This window comes from Sphaeramia orbicularis, chromosome 18 (genome assembly GCF_902148855.1).
Source record: "Sphaeramia orbicularis chromosome 18, fSphaOr1.1, whole genome shotgun sequence".
Taxonomy (NCBI): domain Eukaryota; kingdom Metazoa; phylum Chordata; class Actinopteri; order Kurtiformes; family Apogonidae; genus Sphaeramia; species Sphaeramia orbicularis.
This window is the reverse complement of record NC_043974.1, coordinates 38,022,982-38,041,231: the sequence shown is the minus strand read 5'-3', so window position 1 is coordinate 38,041,231 and position 18,250 is coordinate 38,022,982. Positions and strand designations below refer to the sequence as shown.

At 35.8% G+C, this 18,250-nt stretch overlaps 1 protein-coding gene across 2 annotated transcripts in view; it reads right to left on the bottom strand.

Annotated features, from left to right (window-relative positions):
- Window positions 1-18,250, bottom strand: part of kcnj10a (potassium inwardly rectifying channel subfamily J member 10a) — a 42,800-nt gene that overhangs the window by 13,607 nt on the left and 10,943 nt on the right. Inside the window, exons 2-4 of one of the 2 annotated variants that reach the window (XM_030162090.1) lie at window positions 4,203-4,599; window positions 2,229-2,440; window positions 1,768-1,899 (exon numbers count right to left, since the gene is read on the bottom strand). In XM_030162090.1, coding sequence (XP_030017950.1) covers window positions 1,768-1,899; window positions 2,229-2,440; window positions 4,203-4,581 — 723 coding nt within the window. In that variant the 5' untranslated portion in view covers window positions 4,582-4,599. The remainder of the gene's footprint in view (window positions 1-1,767; window positions 1,900-2,228; window positions 2,441-4,202; window positions 4,600-18,250) is intronic. The other variant, XM_030162091.1, reaches the window with a different exon arrangement.

The window sequence follows — 18,250 nt, the reverse complement described above, 5'->3', positions numbered from 1 at the left end:
CACACTAAGGTTGAAATTTGGAATTTCAGATTATTTTAGTGAGTGCCATATAAAAAGTTAACCCTGTAATGGCCAAAGTCTGTGTCAAACTGAATGTGTGTGATTTACTTATTCACTATGTCTTATGCTGTTCATTTTATTTACATTATTTTACATTATTTAGTTACATTATGACTCCTGAACAGGCATTTAAAGGATATGATATTAATTTAGACTGGATGAGACTCATAATAGAGGCTTTTCCATTACTCCAGTACTATTTTCATTGAACTGGCTGCTGCAAATAGTTACAGTTCAAATCTTTTATTGAACAACTGACACTGTTCAAAATTGTTGCCAGTGTGAATAGATCTGATGTGAAATATAATCAAGGGCAAGTGTTTTCATATTTAGGTTCCGATCTAATCCATTATTATTTATAAAGCACAAATTTAAACAAAGACAAAGGTTTCCAAAGTGCATTACAGTAAAATAAATGCAATAAAAACATAATAAAAAGATAAAAACACAATGAAACATAATAAATAAATAAATAAATAGACTGAATGTTGTTCATTTATCATGCCTCCTTGCATAATGGAGGCTGTTGAAGCCTTTAAATTGTAAATTCAAGTTCATTTACAAGTTGTTGTTTTTTGTTTTTTTGTTTTTTTTTACATTATTTACAGACAGAAATACATGTGGATGACTGTTGTGGTGTTATTTTTGGGCAGAATAAGGGGAACACATCTTAAAGTAACACAATACCAGTACTTTTCTGGGATTGTGTTGACCCACTATAAGTTATACAAAACCACAGCATCCTGTTGAAACTGCTGTGTATAAAAACCTGGGTTGAAATGACATCATTTCTTAAACTATAAACACAAACTGGAGGGTTTTTTTTGTGTATTGTTTTTTTTTTTCAAATATAATCAAATATATTCAGTTAGGAAGATGTCTTAACAAAATACAGTTTACATGTGGATGCGTTGCAGATAATCTGTATTCAGGCATATTCTGTTCCTGACTTTTCTTATTTGTAACATTGATGAAAATATATTTATTTTGTTTAATGAACTCTACAAATCCCAAAAAGCAACACATAGGAGTTGTGTTCAGAGTATCCAAATGTCCAGCATAAGTGTATCTTTTTTTTTTAGTAATAATCATCTTCAACAAAAAATGGAAGTAATCTAGAATTTCAAAAATGTATGACAAATTTAATACAAATTTAATATCAAAATACAATCATTCATATATGCTATATGTTATGTATTGAGAATACAGTCACAGAAAAAAATATTAGACCATCAAAAGTCATCAAAAACAATGGTTATGCAATCCAGTACTAACTCCTGTGTGTATCATGTGACTAAAACAGACAGAAAAGAAAACATGGAATGCCTAAAAGCACTGTTTTTGTCAGTACAATGCCATAGATATAGATGTAAGAACTGAAGTGATTTTGTTATTATCAAGAAAACATGGAAGATGGATAGATATCAGCTCTGAAATTAAACTACTATGAGCTATTTTTGTTGTTATCATTATATTTGTCCAAACAAATGTACCTTTAGTTGTACCAGGCATTTAAAAAAAAAAGAAATTGAAGAAAATGATGATAATAATAATAATAATAATAATAATAATAATAATAATAATAATAATAATAATAATAATAATAATAATAATAATAATAATTCTTTCTGTGACTGTACATGAATTGTGAAGTTGCCTAACACTGTCATTGTGAGAGCTTCATATCCACACATACTGTTCTCTTACCTGGCATCCTAACAGCAGGCTTTTACGCATGTTGGCCACTCTGATCATGAGACATGGTCGCCCCTCATGGTTTGACACCACAGCATGTTGACTGAACTTCACTGTCTCTCCTCTCTTCTTAGGACGAGCGACCTGCCAGAGACCGAATAATTATATTATAGCTTTTTGAAACACGACTAAGACTTTTGTTCTCAGATATATGATACATACAAATGTCTTGATGATGTTTGCGTACCTGAAGTTCAACACAACAGCACATTGTAGCTTAAATTTCCCACATAAAGGAAGGTGGAGTACAGTCTACATGAGGGGTCAGAACATCTGCACAATAATCCACTTCTGTGTAAAGTGTGTCTTGTCACTCAGCCCTGACTAGAAAGTTATTATCCAGTGGCCCAGTGACATCAGTGTCCACCCCCTACACTCACACTGCTGCTTTTTTCACCTTTTTTCATTGTTACCTTTGCAAGGAAGGTGCCAGTGATGAAGATCTCCATCACCATGGTGATCACCAGCTGAAAGATCAGCAGTACTATGGCGACAGGACACTCCTCAGTGATGCACCGGAAACCGTAGCCAATGGTGGTCTGAGACTCAAGAGAGAAGAGGAAGGCTCCTGTCAGTGTCTTCACTTCCATCACACATGGTGTGTGATTGGAGGGGGGGTCAAACTCTGGAGGAAAAATGGGGAGAACACACGATCACGCACTTAGCACGAACAAATTACAGGTTGAACTGTTTATTCCCTGATGCAGTGTTCAAAGACCCTCACAATGTAAATAAGTAAATAATATTTGAGTTTAATTGTAATTCTATTTTTACATAAATATTTATATTAAAACCAAACATCTTATTTTTCTCTTAATGTTTCTTTTTTTAATTTAATTTTTCACTCATTTGTGTTTTCTTTTTTTTTTTTTAACCTTTCTTTTTCACACTTGCTTGTATGTGGCTGTGAAATTTCCCCATGGTGGGATAAATAGTCTTATCTTATCTTATCTTATCTTATCTTATCTTATCTTATCTTATCTTATCTTATCTTATCTTATCTTATCTTATCTTATTTTTATCTTATCTTATCTTAACACATCTTTTCTTATCTTAGATTATCTTATATTACCTTATGTTATTTTTATCTTATCTTAACTCATCTTATCTTATATTACCTTATCTTATTTTTATCTTATCTTAACTCATCTTATCTTATATTACCTTATCTTATCTTATCTTATCTTATCTTATCTTATCTTATCTTATCTTATCTTATCTTATCTTATCTTATCTTATCTTATCTTATCTCAGTCAACTGTTTATAACCTTATTTTGTCTGATTCACAGAAGGTACTTGCGTATGTTGATGTCTCTGATAACATATTGGAGATAGTCTTATCTGAATTTCAGGACAGGACTACACTTCAAATCGCTCCAGCTTCTGTCATATTCCTACAAATACCTCCCTGCCTTCCCTTCTCTCCTCTTTGCTTCCATGTCTGAACCTATAGACCGCTGTATTCAGGCCGTGTTTGTTTTCCAATCTTGCACCACTTACCTCTGAATCACCTCAATGGGGGACCACTTTAGACCAGAGGGTGAAGATGGGGAAGAACTAGGGGTGAAACTCACATATTTTTGGATTCTAATACAGGTGTACGATGATCTTTTGTGTTATTCCTCAAATAATATGACTTTAAGGCAAATAGAAGGCTTGTACTGGCAGACCGTTCTATAATATCTAGCCTCCAAAATTTAATCAATTCTGCCCACTTACATGGGCTACAATTACTTTACATTATTTAGGCCCATTTACTTTCCTAAAGTGAGATCAAGTTTTTTTTACAACCAAATTTTCATATTTGTTTTTGAAACTGCCCACCAATTTGTTAGATTTGGACTTGCTCTGTCAATGATGAAGCCAATTTAAGCAGCCAGAATCACTTTAGGAAGGCTTCTATAGATCAATTTATAGTTAAACTAATAAAACAACTCTTACACATGTTATGGAGTAATGCCTAATTGATATATATATATATTTTTTTTAAATTTCACACTGACTGAATAGGGCTAAGATGCCCAGACCAAAGCCATCCAGGGGTGGAGGAAGGCCTCCTGGGGAGTATCCAAAACTCACAGATGAAGAGAAGAAGGCATGTTATGTTTGATTTTTGACAGAAATTAAATAGTTAAATCTAGTCGTGCATAGGCGAAATTTCATGTTTTTTTGTTTCAACCTTGTGTCACTAAAGGCTCAGTGATTTAAAAACCACAAAAGATGTTGCATAAATGATTTCCGATTCAGATTCCTGAGAAAATTTGACCCTAAACTGATATATTTTCAGTTCATAACCAAGAACTTGAATTTTTGCCCTTAATGTCACCAAAATGCAACTCAAACCTTGACCCTTGTCATTAGCGTTTCATCTTCCATCCATCCTTACCTAACAGATCTCCATGTACCATCGCTACCAGGTACCAAAGCACCCCAAAAACGAACCAGGTCCCAGCAAAGGTAGCAGAGAACAGAAAGAACTTGTAACGCCACTGCATGTCCAGAAAAGTGGTCCAGAGGTCGCGCAGGTACAACGCCCCTCGTCCGCTCACATGCTCAATGCGTACATTGCTTCGTCCATCTTTGGAGAGGACGCGGCGCCTCCTTCGCAGAGCGCTGGCCCCTCCGGCTCCTGTGTCTGCATTTCCTGTACCTCCGGTGCTCCCAGGAGAACCCAACAGGGGCTTGGTGACGTCGGTCTGGGTCTGGGAATGGCACACTTTCTGTGGTGAGGAGCCTTCAGAGGACGGGGGAGTGGCTGAAGTCATAGCTGGTGCTGTGATGGACTGGAAGGAGGAGAAGAAGAAAGATGAAGAGGTAAGAAAAGGAGGAGAATATGTGAGACTGGAAGAAAAGATGCAAGAGGAGAAAATAAAGAACTTGTGAGAACCATGTGAATATAAAAAATAGGACGTATGTTCCTGTATCTCACCAGCATGTTCTATCAAGAATCAATAACAAGTTGAATTTGTGAGGTTGTCAGGTTCAAGTTCAAGTTTATTTGTCATACATGTATGTGTTCAGGGTACAAGTACCATGGCAATGAAACACAGTGTGTCCTGGCTCTCTCTCTGCCCAATATCAAAAAATAAATAACAAAAACAAAGAAGCAACACTAAGACCAGCGAGAGAGGGGCTCGTAGCGTGTCACCATCAGTCAGCGCCATCTTGTTTTCAACATAAGTTTTGCCGCTATGTCAGAGTCCTGTGGTCTGGATGCAGGAGATCAGTCTCCCAACACAAGTGGGTGGTACTTTCACTGGAGGAGAACTCAACTAATTCAATGAAAGCCCATATATGACTTCTATCAGTGCTCAATAGGAACTATACTGATATCTGTAACCATTTACATGTTATAAACCATCAAAATATGGACCATTATCAATAAAGGCAAGTCTTTAACCCTTTCATGCACAGTGGTCACTACAGTGGACAGCTGTTCAAAGGTGTTCTCTTATAGATTTATGGGTTTTGTTGTTTCAGTTCCATATCAGCCAACACAGTGGACACTTATGCACCATCCCATACACTGACATTCAGACCATTACTGTAAATTTGCTATTCCAAATGAACCTGATCTGCAGTAACATGTTTGACTGTAAAAAAAAAAAAAAAAAAAAAAAATTGCTAATTGTTATTAAACTGTAATTAACAGTTTTGTTTTTGTTTTTTTGTTTTTTTAAATAGAAAGGGGATTTTTTTTTTTTTTTTTTTTTGCATATTATCTCCATGCAGGTATTGTTAAAATGTGAGAAAACATCAGATTAGCAGCATTAAAAATGTTTTTATCTCTCTATAGTTTTCACACAGTATATCAGTAAATACATGTTTCTTTGCTTCTAAAATTAAACGTATGATTTTGTAACTCCGTGAAAATAGGTTCATAGAAAAAACTCAGTCACATTGGTTTTTTTTTCATGCCTACAGAGGAATAAAAACACAGGAAAAAAAAAAAATCTTGATTAAGGTTCTCATAATTCATGCATGAAAGGGTTAATGTAATTCAATTCTGAAATTCAACAAAAATCAAAATTTCTCAAAACTGTGAGCAAACTTTGTAGATATTCTCCCAAAGGAGCTACATAAAAAACTGAAATGAATCCAACAAGTAGTTTCAGAGAAGAAGATTGTTGAAATCTTGACATTAGTGACCTTGAGTTAGACCCTTCAAGGTCACTCAAGGTCAAAGGTCATGGACCCAAATGAATGTCCATTTATGACTTCCTACCACTGCTCAATAGTAACTGTATTGATATCTCTAACCATTTCCATGTTAGCCATTGTGAGTAAAGGCAAATGTTTAATATTTCAAAAATTTAAAATGCTCAAAACTGTGAACAACCTTTGTAGACATGGTCCGGAAGCTACATAAATAATTACCTCCACCAAGGAACGGTGGAAGTCATGTTTTCATCTAGGTTTGTCTGTCTGTTAGCAAGATAACTCAAAAAGTTATGGAAGGATTTCGATGAAATTTTCAGGAAAAGTTGATACTGGCACAAGGAACAAATGATTAAAATTTGGTGGTGATTGGGGGGGGGGGGGGGGGGGGGGGCGCTGATCTGCCGGTGTGGGCGGGTGTCTGCGCTCTCCGCGTGCTTTTCTAGTTTTAAAATGAATCCGACCAGTAGTTTTGTCAGAGGCGATGATTGAAGAAGTTGCAAACAAAGACGATGAGGAACATAACACCTTCACAACACCTCCTGGCCTATCAGCTGCTGAGGTAAAAACGACAGAGTGGAACATTTAGGAGGACAGGGAGATGACCAGGAAAGGACAGAAGACAAGGAAAGAAAAAGGGGATTAAAAGCATGACACACTAGGCACATATTTGAGCTGGACAGTGCTCAGGCTGTCCATGGTGGTCCTTTAAGACCCTTTTCTCTCTTCTATTCAAGCAGCTGGCCTTGTCAAAATAAAAGCCCCCTTTCAGCATGAAGGCACAGCTGCTCCTTCACATTAAAAGTGTGATAGTTCTGGCTCATTCACGTGTCGACTACTGAGACAGCCGCTGAATGAGAATGAGGAGAATCCAGTGTTTGTTACTCAACTGAAATCAACTGAACAGAGACAGAGAAAAGACGTCTTTACATTGGAATCCAAAGGTTTTTTTTTCCCTGCTGGCAGATTAGCCTTTCATTTAGACACATGCTGTTTTCACTGCTTCTTACATTTGAAGAACATGTAACAAGTACACATTATTCAGATCGTGACACTAGCTTGTTTGAACTTAATGGCATATAAGAAGGTGCAGCAAACGGAAACTATCTTCCAAAATCTGGTGGTAGCAGAGCAGTAGAGGGTGGGAGTGGTCATGTGACTAAATACAGACGAACATTTTTAGAGAGTGTTTCTGTGACAACATATGCAGTATAGAAAAAACAGATAGTTGGAGCCACTGTGACGCAACAATGGTTTGTGAACTGTTTCTTGAAGTCAACAGTTCAATTCAATTTGACTCAATTCAGTTTAATTCAATTCAGTTTCTTTAAATTCCCAAGGCCCAGTTAAAAAGGCACAGAGTCATTACCACTGAAATATCATTGCTTTTTCTCATTTGAGTACAGCATTGAGGTCTTCATAAAAAATGTTCAACTTCTTCATCTGTGTAGTCAGTACATGGAGCAGAGACTTCAGCAATATCCATGTCAACAGGTTTTGCTTCAAGTTTATGCATGATAATTCTGTCATTTATAGACCAGTAACCCAAAGGGGATTTTGCATATTTACAATGAAGTACAACTGGAAACCCATGTTCATTCAAAGGTGCAATAACTTGTTTTTACCCTCCAGTACTCTTCTTATTATTATTGTTATTATTACTTTTTTTCTGATCGGTACTCTATTTTACAAGTGTGTATTTGTGTTTGTCTGTGCAATAACTGTTTTTATATGTTTTAGCTGTGTTTATGTTTTGTTTCTGTTTTTATGCATGTCTTTTTCTAACTTCGTGACTCAGGGAAACGCACAAGAATTCCAATGTACCTATACTGCGATGTATCTGTGCAAATGGCAAATAACGTCTATTCTATTCTATTCTATTGTATTCTATTCTATTCTATTCTGTTTTTCTCCAACGGAGTATATACTGTTCGAGTACCTTACTCCGTCGTGAACGTGAAAACACCGTCATCTTCTACAACATTGATTCACCATGGGGTTTGATAAATGACAGTGGATGGAGATACTTGGTTTGTGTTCAATTAACCCATAAAGACCCAAAGAGCCACCACTGACTAACACCATCTACTGATCTAAACTGTTTAACACCTGTTGATCCACTCATCCTATCAATACATGTGAATAATTTGTATAAAATGCAGTTTGTCAGCTTTAAATCATAATCACATATGACTCATTTGGATTATTTCAGAGGCTCTGTAGTGAACGAGCAAACACTGTCATCTTCTACAACACTGATTCACCAGTAAAACCCATGGAGTTGGATCAATGACAGTGGTGGGTTTGACATTCAGTTATATATCTTTCCTGAAAAAGTCACTTTTTCTTCAGTTTTTTTTCTGTTTTTGATATAATAACCTTTCAATTTACTCTAAGGTTTCATGAACATCTACATGATCAGTGAATTAAATATAGAAAAATACATGATTTACATTGAAAAATGCTAAATACAGAGGATAATATTATCAGAAATGGTAATAAATCACTTAAAAATGGTTAAATATAGGGAAAAATTAATTTAGGAACTGAGAGCAGCACTGGGCCTTTATGGGTTAATGATATATTGCACTAAAAAAAGTCCCTTTTTCTTCATTTTTCTCTGTTTTTGATAGAAAAACCCTCAACTTTAATCTGAGCTATTATGAATATCTACATGATCAATAAATTAAATGTAGGAAAATACCTGATTTTCATTTAAGAATACAAAAAACAGAGCATAATATTAGACAAAATGTTGATTAATCACTTAAAAATAGAGAAAAATTCATTTTGGAAGCGCCGCAAAAGTACCACAGGGGTCTTTGTGGGTTAAGTGATTCGTCATATCCACCTTGAAGTGCAACTTTTCCAGTCAGTCCACATCTCCCAGTCCAGGAGAGCTGGGGCCTTTACTCTACAGGAAGGTTTTCACAGGTTCCAGACCAGCAGTAAAGCGTTTCAGGACCTCCCCTCTGGACAGCCACCGGACTTTGTTCTACAGCAGGAGATCCAAATATGCACTGTCGACTTCATCCGACAATGAACAGAACTGTTGGTGGTTTGCTGTTACCCTTTGCCATTATTTTCTTTATTATCTGAAGAACAGGGTTCATCACTTCCATACATTTGGGGGAAATGTTTGAGCGCACACTGGTTCTTAGTACAAGATGAAGCGAAACGTCAGCAACTTTCGATCCAGTGTCTTTTGGAGTAAATTCACAAAGCCCTTCTGTGTTTGTCTCACACTGGACACCCCATCAGTAGCCACTGTAGCTATAACCCCCCCCCCCAAAAAAAAAAAAAAATCTGCAAGGGGGGGCATTATAGCGCTCCATAGGTAACACCCACCTTGATATTAATACTAACACCCCCCCATTTCAGTCTCCGCGCCCCCCCCCCCCAGCTTTCTTGGTCCAAACACCCCAGACGATGTCCGTTGACAAACACTGGTTTAGAACTATAGTTTTAAATGTTTGATGTAACATCTACATGACAGACTGTAGACTATGCAGGTCGTCTGTTAGGCTTACAGTTTATGAATATATTTTATTTAACTGCAACCAAATAGACTATATATAAGCAAGTTCATATGGTTTCATAAAACTTAAAAATCAGTTCAAGTCTAAGATACCATCTTTGATATGTGGGGCATTGGAATTTTAAACTCTGCATGTTTTAGGGCGAAGACACACCAACCTGACTGCCAATTGTTGCCAGAAAAGGTAGCCCAACTGATCAGAAAACATGTCTCCCAACATGGTCAAAAAAGTGTGAAGAACACACCAAATCGACTACCGACTTCAGTGTACGTTCTGTGTAGAACAAATGTAGGTTTTGGTTCTTCTGCTCTAATGGGTCAAAACACAGTAATGTCCCATCAGAGAACAAACTTTAATTGATTGCCATTCCAACATTTATTTAAATATAAAGTAGCTCCTTGTTTTGAATAATCCTTTATGGTCCAACAAAAGCAAAAATGAATTTAAAAGTAAAAATGTGGGTCATTTAGCAACACTAATCTGTCAAACTGTCTCTAAAATGTCCCATCAGAAAGATTTCGAACACCATGTTTTGACCCTAAAGAACTGGCACATGCAAAGCAGGGGACCGGGGGGGCTTGAGCCTCTGCCGCTTTGATCCTCTGCCTACAAGTGCCCTTTTTACTCTTTTTTTTTTTTTTTGCCCAAAAAACTGCATGACTAAAATTTTTGTGACTGAAATTTTGATCAATGATAACACTGAGTTACAAAAAAAATGTTTTTGCAAGTTGTCTAGGTTTTTTCAACTGAATTAGGACCATTTTGCACCGCTTAATCCAAAAATGACATCTGTTTTACTCAATCAGGTCAGGTTTTTTTGCTAATTTGATTTTGAAAAATCTGATCTTCTCACAAAATTGATTACATTTTTGTGACTTTATATTGATTTTTTATATAGTTCTCACCCAAAATAGGTTTTAAGAGAAAAAAAATCATTTTCTAACAGGATTCCTGTTAGGTACAATGGTGTATTCACCGCAGATGTAGCAGAATACGTCAGGCTTATTTTTGCAAGATCTTCTAGTCGAAGCCATTTCATTCACCTGTAATATTAAAAAAAGCATTTATCATAAATTGGCCAAAGTAAAATCTTCAGAACTCGTTTATTGCAAGAAATATGAAAGAATTTTGTATCATATGATGTGAAAATGCCCATAAATGTAAGCAAAAATGTTAAAAAGCCAATATGTAGCATAGTTCAGAAAATTGACCTGACTGAGCAAAATTAATGTGATTTTTAGATTCAGCACACCAAAATTATTCTAAATCAGCTCAAAAAACTTAAACAATAAATTTGTTGCTGACCAGTGTAATAAATGTTAAGAGTGGTTTAATTTCTGCGGTCTGGAGAATGAACGAGGAGGAGGGAAGCACCGCGATTCAAGGTACGTGAGAGTCCACCTCGCTATCTGCCCAAAACGTTCACTTGTCACTTTTGGTCCTGGTCCTACTCTTCAACAACTATAGTTTTGGGGCCAAAAACCTATCGTAAGTGAGTAAATAACTCAATATCATCGTCACGTTATGGAATTAGCTCACAGGCTAACACACTCTAACAGCTGGTGCCCACCTGAGTCTGAGTCCTGCTGAAGCACTCACACAGATTTGCTTCTGTTTTATTTCCATAAACTGTTGAGTTTTAGCCGCAAAATTGTAACACATGGTAATAGTCCTCACTTTACAGACTGAGAGATATGTATTTTACACTGTAGAAAATGCACATCTTTTACAATAGCCTACTATACACAGAATAGGTGCAGTCTGAGTCTAGTCTAATTAGTCATATACATTTATTGAATGAAAATAAGCAACAGCCAGCCCACAGTTTTCAAATAATTTTAACAAGGTATTTCCAAGGACTTGCTTGGAATGTGGAATCTGGAAAATAATGATAATACTGAATGATAATAATAAATATAGTAATAATAATGATGATGATGATGATGAAGATGTAGCAGTATTATATATCGTTTTTGGAAACTCAGTGACACTTTTCATTGGATTTTGTATTCATTCCATACACATTGGTGGCAAACTACTGTTGTAGCCACATCTGCCCACCACCAACCACTCACTCACCCCTTACAGTCACTCATGAATAATAAAATAACTTGACATGTATGGTGTGTATGTGGGTGTATTTGTTGTATTTCTTATATATTTTATTGTTTTGTTATTTAGTTTGAAGATGAAAGAAACACCCATTAAACAAAAAAGAAAGGAGCTACTTGGAGGAAAGAAAGAAAATGTATGTAGGTATTTACAGAACTCTCACACACACACACACACACCCATACAAACATCTTTCAACCATGGGGGGGGGGGGGGGGGATACTTTTTAGCACTGTTGGTAATATTGATCTGGTAATATATCCCTCTCATGTTCCTGTAAATGTCTACAGTTCCAGAATTTGCCACATTTGGGATGGGGATTATTCAAGACCAGTGAGACCATCCTTTTCAGAGTGATCTTCACCTGGCCTGCAAGGAGGCTAGAACAAGAAAGAATTTCAAACCTAATTTTTATCACTTTATTCAACTGTGTAAGTTATTACATATTGTTATTGTAGCTGTCGGCCAAACTAATATAAAAATGTATACTTTGTGTAATGATTTATTAAACATTTCAAATTAGGGCTGTGCAATTAATCGAAATTCAATTACGATTTCGATTATTACACGCAACGATTACAAAAATTATGTAATCAAGAAAAAACAATTATTAATTTTGAGTTGTTTAATTCACGCGCACGCAAGCTACCATGACCTGCTCTGCCCCGCCCCCCTCTAAGCTACAGCTGCCTGCTAGCCGGCAGGTCCACCCCAAGAGGACAGTTGTACCTAGCGGTCTGGAAAAATAGCAGGAGAATCGCAGCAGAAGTGCTTGGTAAACAAAAAAGGCAAGTCAAATTCAATTGTATGGAATCACTTTGGGTTTGATGAAGAGCAAAAACCCATTATGTGCAAAAAGTGTTTCGTAGTTGTGTCCGCACCGACCGGTAACACAGCAAACCTTTGTAACCATCTAAAGTTGAACCACCTCGACCGTTATCATAATCTTATGAAAAACTAAAACACATAAAAAAAACTCCGTCTACAACTTCGTCCGCAATGCAATCTTCAGTCTCCGAATCTCTTTACGCTGCAACTCCCGTATTAACCTAACTGAAACCTCCCGGCACATCACTGAATTTACTGTGTTTCATACTACACTGAACATACTTGAATTTATAATTTGCACTTTACGTGATTTTTTTTTTTTATTGCTCCAGTTCTATGGCAGGTCTAGAGCAGTTTAATTCCAGTGCACTATTTGTTTACAAAAGGAAACATACTTGAATTTACAGTACACTTATTTGCATTCAAAGATTTTTTTGTTTCGTACAAAAGTGAACATACTTTGTTTTAATGGTTAAAAGCTTTATTTACATTTAAAGAGTATATCTTACATTGTTTTGCAAGAAAAAAAAAAAAAACTTTAAGGTTAACAAATAATCATTTTTAATAATCGTGATTTCAATTATTGCTAAAATAATCGTGATTTTTTTTTTTCTATAATCGAGCAGCCCTATTTCAAATCATATGTAATTGGTGATTATTCGTTTTCATGTGCCCTTTTGGAAGTTTGAGCCCCTGCCCCTTTATAGCTCTCTGTACGGCCCTGCTAAATAACATTTCTGACCCAGAGATTGCCACTTGCAACTATGTCTGACCTTTCATTTGCATACAATTACACGATTAGTCATAGCTCAGACTCAGAACTTGTCGTTCCAACAAATGCCAACTGAGTATGTGTTTCAGAGAATGGTAGGATCACATGATGAGGCAGGATACCAGTTTGTGAACCTTTTGGACTTGACTCTTACGCACTGGCTGAATGAATGTCCTGCTCCTCATGCCATTATAGAGGATATGGTGGTACCATGGGCACAAATTGTCTCTGTATGGTTCAGTCTGTGTGAACCAAACACTTTTAGCCTCATCTGGGCTGCAGAAATATTTTTTTTCTGCATCTCTTTTCTCTTTTCTTCCCGCTCACTGTCACTCACTGTTTTATTAAATGGCCCTTTTGTCTCCAACTGCCTCTGCTCTTCCGGGGCAAATATAGCAAAACTAAAAAAAAAAAACAAAACGACACGAACAAAAGCCTAAGAGCTACGCCGATCTGATATGCTCTGTCCTTTCCCTCTGTCCCTTCCCTGCGCTCTCCCCTCTCTCACTGTGCTCACACCCGCTGAATGAATAGAGATCTGTGTTGACGTCTGTGCTCTGAATACTAAGTTGTGGAGGGGGTGAGAATGGAGGGAGGTGGGGTCAAAAGGAGGCACATGTGATTGGTAGGGTCCGTCTCCTCCTGAACTCTGAACCTGCACTTCTCCTGCCTACATATACAGTACATATACACACACTCACACACTGGAAATATAGACTTTTTCAAACATTTGTCATATATGTACTGCGAAAACTAGAGAGAACTAGAAAGAGGACAAATGTTCTTCAGTATATTTGACTGATTATATGTTAAACAAAACAAATCTACTTGTGGGGAAAGGGAAATTTAACTTAAAAATTATTAAAACAGAAATAAAAGTGTAGTCACTGACAAATTATTTAAAATAGAGAAAGTAAAAATTTAAAGGAAAAAGAACACAGTAGTTTAACCCATAAAGACTAAAATAATCCACTGTCGACCAAAATCATTCACTGATATAAAATGTTTAATACCTGTTGATTCATTAATCCTATCAATCAATGTAAATAATTGGTGTAAAATACAGTTTGTCATCTTTTCATGGTCATCAGAGTTCAGAGGTTCCATAGTTACCATGGAAACACCGTCATCTTCTACAACACTGATTCACCAGTAAAACCCATGGAGTTGGATCAGTGACAGTGGATGGACACACTTGGTTTATGTTAAGTTAATGAGAAATTAATCTTTTTCCTCAATTTTCTCTGTTTTGGATATAATAATCCTTAACTTTAATCTGAGCTTTAATGAACACCTACATAATCAGTGAATTAAACATGGGAAAATACTGGATTTTTATTTAAAAATGCAAAATACAGAACATAATGTTAGAGTAAATGATGATAAATCACTTAGGAAAGGTTAAAAAAAGAGAAAAATTCATTTGGGAACTGACACAAAATTAGCACTGGGTCTGTATGGGTCAAAAGTTAATATTTCAAATGGAGAAGTACCAATTATATTACTGTCAAATCTGGCTCCATTTTAGCTGATTCTGTTGTATTTCAGAAAAAAAAAAAATCCTAAAAATACTCTTTGGTCCCACAATATTTGTTCATGTCAAGAATTATTTTTTGTAAATAGTTTTTTTTCTTTGGCAAATAATACTGACCATGTTTTCATTATTAAAGCGAAGCTGATGGATGGATTTTTCAGGCGCTGCACATTTTTGTTAATGATATATTTTGCAGAAAAATTAATGTTTTTATTCAGTTATCTCTGTTTTGGATATAATAACCCTTAACTTTAATCTGAGCTTTAATGAACATCTACATAATCAGTGAATTAAATATGGGACAATAATGGATTTTTATTTAAAAAAGCAAAATACAGAACGTAATGTTAGAGTAAATGGTGATAAATCACTCAGGAAAGTTTAAAAATAGAGAAAAATTCATTTGGGAACTGACAAAAAAGCAGCACTGGGTCTGTATGGGTCAAAAGTTAATATTTTAAATGCAGAAGTACGAACTATATTAGTCAAATCTGGCTCAATTTTAACTGATTCTTTTGCATTTCAGGAAAAAAAACAAACATATTTCCTAAAAACACACTTGGGCCTATTTTTGCAGTTTGAAGAGCTATGTCTTTAAAAGCTTATTGAGTGTTTTTTTGTCGGCCTGTTTACAGCCTGTTGGACTGTACAGCCTCATTAAGTTGTTTCCAGCCATATATTTGCATACGTTTACATTTTGTGCAGCTCTTAGTGCACTGTTTATGGGTTGGTGTTGAATTGAAGAGATGACAGAACAGGACAGTAGTATTGTAGTCAACAACAACTAAACCCAGACCAAGAACAGACCAGATCCAAACCAAGGCCATTCTGCCTGTTTCAGTATTACTTGTCACAAGGAAATACAGTGTGTTACTTTGTGTTACACACTGACATTCTGACCTAAATCGGAAGCTGCCCGACAGCTTTTGCTCCCAAAACCAAACCACTCCTCTGAATTGTACTCTGATATTAAAGTCTTATCGTGCAGTTTTTGACCCATGCATTACTCCATTAAATGTTGCAGTCACCTTTAACCCTGCAAAGCCTGAACCATTAAATCACTGACAGAAAATTCCAGTTCTTTGAAACTGGAGCCTGTATTGGTCCTTCTGAACAACCAAAGAAAACTTTTTTTTTTTTTTTCAAATTTCAATTTCCATGTATGAGTTTCAATTTTGTATCATATTTGACACATCAGGTCTCAATGTTCAAATATTATTATTTTTGAACAAACAAAAACATAATAAACACAAACATGTCTAATAAATTGGTAATTCATTTTCAAAATAGGCAAAGTTCTTCCTCCTTCCTCAGTAATGACAGTCTTGTAGTGTCACTGGAAAGGCCTCTGGTGAATGAATTCCTCCCCCTGGTGGATTTTCTGTGTATTGCATGTATCTAATTGTATACATCAGGTTTTTCAAGAAAAAAATATCACACTGATCATGTAGAGGACTTCAAAACTCGAGTATCAAATATGATACGTTTGGCATTATAGACAGTATGCACATACGTCACTTCCCCCCTGGGCCATGCCCCTCTAAGTCAGACTGAGTGGCAAAAACAAACTGGCTCAACATGGCGGAGCATAGCAGTAACTACAGCGAGACCAGGAAAAATGTGGAATATAACATGAAATTAAAGACAATTGGACTGGACATGGATCCATACAAGCTACCAAACAACAAGTGGTCTACGAACATTGATATGTGGCCGGAAATCACGTATCCTGACATTTATATGAACCTGATTTCAACGCCGGGAAAAAACACAATGCGAAGCCTGAAAGCATACAAAAGCCAAGGAGTTGTTGACATCCTTGTCATTGTGAATCACATTAGTTACAATACTAACACGTTGATCCATGGGCATCCACAGGTTCTAGATGTGGTTGTTTTTCATGCTGTTGTGTATCCGTGCATGCTGTACCACATTTGTCCAGCAGTCACCACCAAAGCATTCTGGGCATAGCAGCGTGATTGTAAGGCTATTGTATTCCAAAATTACTAATATCACCCAAAACATTGGTCCTATCAACTTGCTGTTTTCACTACTGTCTTCCTTGACCAAAAATACATAAGAATGCCAAACTGCAGCAGTCAGCACTTTCTGGATTTTGTGGGATTCCCGAGACACACACACGAATGCACGCTTAAGTCAAGATTTTTTTATTAGCTTAATTCAAGCAAAAAATCTGCCAATGGAACAAGTGAAAATGATCTTAAGTAAGATTTCTTGAAATAAGATTTTCCAGATCTATTGTCTAAAAATAGGCTCTTATATCTCACTGACAAGTTACTCTTTAGGTGATTATGTCTTATTTAACCTCCTAAGACCCAGGAAATGTCAGCAAAGTACAAGCTTTTTTTGTTTTTTATTAAATAAGTGCCTATATTGGGAACATGAAGATGCAACAGTTTTTTCAGATCCAGTTTTTACAATTTTTATGAAAATCCTCTTGGCATTGTCTAAAAAAGCCATCACACAAAAATGGTGCAAAGTGGAGCCCCTTACCCTAAATAATTGGAGAGACATTGTGGAAAAAATTCACAACATGGAGAGACTTCCAGTATGTATATCATAAGACTACAGCAAGCAACCTGTGAAGATCGATGGAAAAAATGGACAATATACAGGAGGACAACTGACACTATGTTCTAAATGTTTGTGTTGTAAAATTTCAAAGATGGAACAAAAAAATATAAGTTAAAATTTTTTAAAAATTTTTATGGAATGTCCTTTGTGGTGGACAGTTTTCTTTTCTTTTCTTTTCTTTTTGTATAAAGTTGTAAAACTCTTGTCCCCAAATGTGAACAGAAAACCCATAGCTGGGTCTGAGGAGGTTAAGTGTGATGAGATACTTTGACTAGAAATGAGAGAACTACACTTGGTATGATTTTGATTTTTGCTGTGTACTTTTGCTTTCATTACTTGAGCACATTTAATGGTAGATTACTTGATATACTTAAGTACAGTAAATAAAAACTTTAATCTGAGTAAGTTTTCAGTTGGTGACTTGAACTTCTACCAAACTCATTTTTGTCTATAGAGTACCTGTACCTCTACTCAAGTGTGACTTTCTTGTACTTTTACAACACTGAATAAAATATACACTGTAAAAACAAAAAACAGTAAAAAAAAAAAACAACAAAAAACGGTAATATTCCGGCAGCAAGGGTGCCGAAAAAATACTGTTAAATAACGGAAAATAACCATCTCATAAACATACGGTAATTTTCCATAATTAAAATACAGTTTTTTGCCCTAACTTTACATGAGATTTTGCATATTTTTTGGACTTTTTAATATTTAATAAAGAATATTTACATGTATTAAAACTATATTACATGTATTACTATATTTACATGTATTAAAACTATCAAATTACCCATAAATATATATATAAATAATTTTCAATGAGACTAAGTTGAACAATCCACTGATAAAAACTGTATTTGGACAGTTTATCAGTGCTTATACATGTTATACAT